This window comes from Zalophus californianus, chromosome 8 (assembly GCF_009762305.2).
Source record: "Zalophus californianus isolate mZalCal1 chromosome 8, mZalCal1.pri.v2, whole genome shotgun sequence".
NCBI lineage: Eukaryota > Metazoa > Chordata > Mammalia > Carnivora > Otariidae > Zalophus > Zalophus californianus.
In genome coordinates this window covers 38,200,603-38,206,410 of record NC_045602.1, presented here as the reverse complement: position 1 = coordinate 38,206,410, position 5,808 = coordinate 38,200,603, and the positions used below count along the sequence as shown (strand labels likewise).

Here is a 5,808-nt window from a genome sequence, read left to right as displayed (position 1 = left end):
AGAATAAAAAGTAACTCAGGTTTTACACTAGGATGATGTTCAGGGGAGACATGGTGCAGAAATGGATATCTAAAGGAAGAGGTGGTTTTGGGTGATGAGAATGAGGGGGACTACGGATGGGCATCAGTGCATGGAGGTCTCTCAAGATGATGACTTATTGTGTTTTGGAATGGAAGATTCTCTGACTGCTTGATCCTCTCTCCTGGAATCAGCCACCCACAGCCCAGGCTGAATTTAGTCCTGAGGATCTAAATAGAAGTTAGTGGTATAATTTTTGCCCCTCTCCTTGGTAAGAATGACAGGCTGACCTGCCATTTTGGAATTGGCTATGAACCAGTCCAGGTAGGAGACAGACTCAAAGGTGGAGGTGGAGCCCTCCCTACTATGGAAAAAGAGAAAGGGCTTCTGCGCTTTCTTCTCCTTGGACATATCCATGATCTTTTTCTCCTAGGATTAGGAAAAAGGCTCATTAGAGAGGATTACTGAGAGGAAGGGTCTAAATAACACAGCCCCGAGAGTGACTGCTTCCCCAAAGGGAGGGACAGAGGCCAGGGACACAGGCAGGTGAAAGGACACCAAGTGTCAAGACAGACAACCCGCTGGCTCCCAATAGCTTTGCTCCATCCCAGCATCCTATAACACCAGGTGTTTCTGATTCTCTGAGACAGCACTATCTTCCCTGAGAACAGAGACCAGCTTAAGTCTCTTCTGTGGGTGCTCCTGGTGGGCACCCATCTGCAGGTGTGGGCATCTCACAAGATTCCCAGCCTCCAAGTGGGTTGACATCTTACAGCGTTCATCATAACCAGAAGGGTTCGCTTCATAACTACAAATGCTACCTTCGGTACAGAGACCACAGGCATATAATCCACAAAATCCAGACTAACAATCTCCCCCTGTCTCCTCTGCCACGCAGTGGCCTTTGCTTAAGTGGGAGCAGCCCAGCATCTTGGAGGACTTCTGGGAGGCAGTTAAAGAAAACTGATGATTAAGAAACCACCATTCCTTGGCCTTTTTGAAACATTCTCATGGGTGTACCCTCTAGCTTTCGGAGAATGCTCTTACGTTCAAATGAGTGTTACACCCATGCCCATTGACTTGGGGGTCAGCCAAGTCACATTTCCTTCCTTAAAGTGAACAATTCAGGATTGAAAAAATGTCATTTTTATTCAGCAATATGTTAAATGAAATAAAAAGTGCATCTCACAGTGCTTCTCTCATTAGCTGTACGATCACTCACCTTAAGCTGCAGAGTAGGCTGGCCCTGAATTTCTGCACAGAAGAGACAAAGATGGTTGCCCTTGATTCCCAAGTAAACTGGATTGCCTTTTCCTGCATCATGAAATTCTTTGTCTGTACATGTTGTTAAATCAAGACTGACTGGAAACACAAGGAAAAATGGAAACAGGTATCAGGTCCCAAGCAGCAGAAAGTCCAGTCCTTCTGGCCGAACATTACTCCTCCTAGCCAGGGGGGATGCTGAGCAGTCAGGAGTCCCTCAGAAGGCTCCTCCCATTCACCATGGAGCTGAGACCCTTCATCATTATCTGAAGCCCATTTTCACTCTCTTACTTAATATCAGAACCCCAGTTGTTACCAAGGCATATTGTGTCCCAAAAATAAAAATAAAAATTCCCTACCACATTTGCAGCTAAATTTGATCATACGCTGAAGTTGTAGCCCATTAGATAAATGTGGAAGTGTTGTGTGGGATTTCTAAGAATGTTCTTTAAAAGGAGTTGACTCAGCTGGGAGAAGCTCCTTATACCCTGTGTCTTCTTACTGCCAGCCTCAAATACTTGGTTGATGGTTGAGGAGAACTCGAGCTTGGTAAAGCAGAAAGCTAGAATCTTTGGACTATGGGGTTATCATGGAGCCACCACACTGGCCTCAGCCTGCCTGCTTAGCCTTCTTTTTCATGAGAAAGAAATAAACTTCTTAGTTAAGTCCCAGTTATGTGGGTTTTTTGTCACCATCAGCTGAATTTAATTCCCAACTAATTTAGCCCAGGAGCCTGGGTGTTCTGCTTCTATCCTTCTGCGCAGGGGGTTGAGAATTCTCCAGTCAACTCTCTTTATTGAATTCCCACTTAGGACAAGGCTGCATGTGGGCACCAGAGATTTAGCTGAGGATAAGACAGACATTGTCTTTGCCCCTGCAGAAAATGAGACCAAAATATGTAAGCAGAGAAATGACCAGAACCACAATAAATTGCAATGCCTGCTTTGGGGTAAGGGACCAAAGCCTGAGACAGTAGGAGACCAAATTTAGATAGAGAAATCAAGAAAGACCTCTCTGCAGAAGTGAAGTTCAAACCAAGACCTTAAAGTTAAGAGGAAACTAGTATATGAAAACATGGGAAAACATGGTGCTGGAGAGGGTCTGAAAGGAGAGTGTCACAGGGAAAGGATTGGTTAAGGCCGCTATGTGACTCTGAAAGAAGACCGGTGCCCCTGAGATCTCCCCACTAGCCCCCACCTCCCACCCCCAAGACACAAACACATGGGAATGATACTGTTCAATTAACATTGTTCAGAAGGTCACTCTTAATGTTTTGTAGAGAATGGATGAGAGGCTACACAAATGAAGGGTGAGGGAGGGCAGTGAGGAGGCAATGGCAGTGGCCCAGGTGAGAGATTATATTATCTTAGAAATAAGGCATATTTTGCACAGAGACTCCTCAGTCTTTGCTGATGGATTGGACAGAGATTGAATCAAGGATGTCTCCTGCACTTCTGGCTCGAGGAAACAAGTGATGGTAATGCCACTAATAGAGATGGGGAAGACTAGGCTCATCAGCAGTTTTGAGAAGTCAGATCCATAATTCTGCTTGGGATAGATGAAGTTAAAGATGTCTGAGGGGACATCGAGAGGACATGGGTAAACTATCCAGAGGGGACTTTTTGGTTGGAAGCATAAATGCCAGAGTGATAGAGATGATACATCAATCTAAGAGACCAACTCCCAGTCACTTCAGTGGGGTTACATAATGATTGCAGACTGAGATCCGAGGATCCCCGGCATTTGGAGATTTTATAGAGAAAGTGGAGTCGGAAAGGAGAATGTCAAAGAGAAGCCAGTGAACCACAAGAGAATGTTCCTACAGAAGGAGAAGATGGGGGTGTTCAAGAAAGAAAGAGTTATCAATTATGCTGACTGCAGCTGAGGAACCAAACATTATGAGGACAGAGGAGCATATTTGGTGACCTTGGGAAGGGGAGCTTTAGAGAACAGTTCAGAAGTCAGGTTGTTTGGTGCAAGTGTGAGCAGGAGATGAAGTGGAAACAAGTTGTGTAGCCAGCTCTCCTATGAAGTTTGGCTATGACTAGTACATATCACTGTATGGAGATTGGCATACAGGGAAAAAAAGAGTGGTAGTAAGAGTGGAATGTGGGAATCAAGAGAAGGTGTTTAGTATTAAACTTAGAAATATTATATTAGAGCATGTCTGTCAGTGATAGAAAGGATCCAGCCAACAGACAAAGGTGGACTATGCAGGGAAGAGAAGAATTAAATCGAACAGTCATTAAGCGTCTGCCTTCAGCTCAGGTCATGATCCCGGGGTCCTGGGATCAAGCCCCACATCGGGCTTCCTGCTCCTCAGGAAGCCTGCTTCTCCCTCTCCCACTCCCCCTGCTTATGTTCCCTCTCTTGCTGTGTCTCTCTCTGTCAAACAAATAAGTAAAATCTTTAATAAAAAAATTAAATCAAACATTGAAGTCCTAGCAAAAGGGAAAGAAGCTGAGACAGATTGATTTTTGCTAGGAGAAAGGAATATCCCCCATTATCAGAAGACAGGACACCAAATTAGGAAAGTGTGTAGGTTTGATAGTGAAAAGATGATCAAGTTTGATTCTGGGGACATAGGTAGTGATACGGTTGAAATTTAAAGGAGAGAAACTCCAAGGAAAAGGTCAACCACTGCTTAAGTGGATAATCTCTTCTTATCTGCAGACATTTTCTCTTGATAAGAAGAACTGCCAACCCCTCACATCCTCATCTCTAGGTGCAGGGTTTCCTCTGTGGAAGAGAGCCTTCTTGTCCTCCCTGTGGACATTGGGCTGCCGCCCAGAAGTAGGAGGGGCCCAAGGCCAGGCTCAAGCAAGCTCAGCCCCAACCCCCAGAAGCTGGTGTCCCTTTTAGAGGAAACAGTGGCTTTGATTGTCACTCACCAGGTCTGACATTTCTGCTAAAAGGAGTTGCTATTAATGAATTTTCTTTCAAGATCCACACCATTTGTTGAGAATCATAAACACCAAAGATTCTGGGACTATCTACCGCTGAGAGAAGACAGAAAACACAAAACATATATGAGGCTATTATAAACTTCAGGACCCTAGCTGCATCTTGGTAATAATGGTTTTTGAATCCTTGGGGGTAGGCTTACTGCTCTGAGAAAGAGTGGCTATAAGGAGAAAGGGAGAAGAAATAAGGCAGGAACTGGTTTGTGGATCAAAGCGTCTGTAAGGATCTACCTGCATTTATAGTCCCCAAAAGATTTTCAAGATTTGTCTTTTTTCTAGGGATATCAGTGACTTGTCTTTTTCTGATTGATAGTCTCTGGGTAGTAACAAAACCAAAAATATTCAAATTGGTCATCGATATGTTTCTTGTTTTTTTCTTTACCCTCTTTATTGAAATAAATAATAATTCTGAACATACATAATAAGAAAAGAGCTAAATGCTCTGAGATTTTCAAATGCAGGTTTTGCAATCTGCATATTTTAGCAAGAAATAAATGCATCTATAACTGAGTAAATGATAGGGGCCCGGTACTCTATTGTCTTTGGTGCAGGATGGAGATATTTCCAGGCTGGTTTGAAATTCACCACTCACATTGTGTGGTAGCCATGATGGTTTCAGAGCTTCCTGTGAAGAGGACAAGGTAGATCAGATAATAGAGAGGAGGTTGTCAGCAGCTGGTCTTGTGGGGGAAAGAAAGAAGAAAAACATGTCATCAATTTCTCACTGCCCCTCCTCCACCCTGGTATTTTGTGTAAAAATTCTTTTGAGAAAGCTGCCCCAAAATCCTGTCCCAAATACACATCTGAGACTAAGGATGGGGTTTTCCAAGGCCAGAAAACCCCAAATGGAAACTCCCATCTCTGTCCTGACTGGTTAGTCCTTGTTCTCCAGACTCTGATGGCCTTGGGATGCCCTCCATCCATCACATCTGTGATTGTTAGGAAGTTCCAGAGCATCACCTCAGGCACTGTTTTGTGCAACAAGTCTCCGGATTTAAAGGAAGGAATGGAGGGGAGACTGGGCATCTATCTCCATTCTAGCTTCCCATATGGCTGGTGAGTCACCACTCATCCGGACTTCAAGCTTGAACACCACTAAATAACTAGCAGCAAATCTGCCTCTATAACCCCGTCTTCACCCATTCTTCGTCCAAAGAGGCATCACTAGGATCTCTATTAGGTGTTTTGACTGTCAGGGGCCATCTGTCCCTGGGCTTCTGATTAGGGAACCAGGACAGTTCTCCAAGAAGGCCATAAACTCCCCATAGCGAGAGCCAGCTGTTCACATCCCTCCCCGCCTCAGGATCCTCACGGCCTGATTCAATAGTCATCACTGGACAGGGAGTAAGCAAATCACCACCTGTACTCTTGGAAGAAGCCTTAGCTTCTCCAGCACCCTGTGCCTTCCACCAAGGCCCCCCCAAGTCTCCCCAAGGCTAGACATAGAGCAGTGAAACAAGACTCCCCACAAATGGCTTCTGAGCTGAAGTTACCTTTGTCTAGGAGATGCTCTTGTCCATGGATCCAAAGTTAAGGTTCTATCTGCATCCAAGGGCTCTGGAAA

General features: G+C 44.7%; 1 protein-coding gene across 1 annotated transcript; it reads right to left on the bottom strand.

The window, feature by feature from the left end:
• Nucleotides 1-234: 234 nt before the first annotated feature.
• Nucleotides 235-4,852, bottom strand: LOC113938399 (interleukin-36 beta-like). The gene is made up of 4 exons (XM_027623838.1): nucleotides 4,837-4,852; nucleotides 4,173-4,280; nucleotides 1,241-1,380; nucleotides 235-447 (listed from the first exon to the last, which is right to left on the bottom strand). The coding sequence occupies exons 1-4, from the start codon at nucleotides 4,850-4,852 to the stop codon at nucleotides 235-237; spliced, it is 477 nt and encodes a 158-aa protein (XP_027479639.1).
• Between the last annotated feature and the right edge of the window lie 956 nt (nucleotides 4,853-5,808).

Bases quoted from the DNA above. Each gene is read 5' to 3' on its own strand.
- LOC113938399 (XM_027623838.1), bottom strand. The intron at 1,381-4,172 runs GTGAGTGACAAT...TTGTGTTTCCAG, and splicing joins TAGCAGAAATGTCAGACCTG to TCAGTCTTGATTTAACAACA. The intron at 448-1,240 runs GTGAGTGATCGT...TCCTAATCCTAG, and splicing joins AGCCTACTCTGCAGCTTAAG to GAGAAAAAGATCATGGATAT.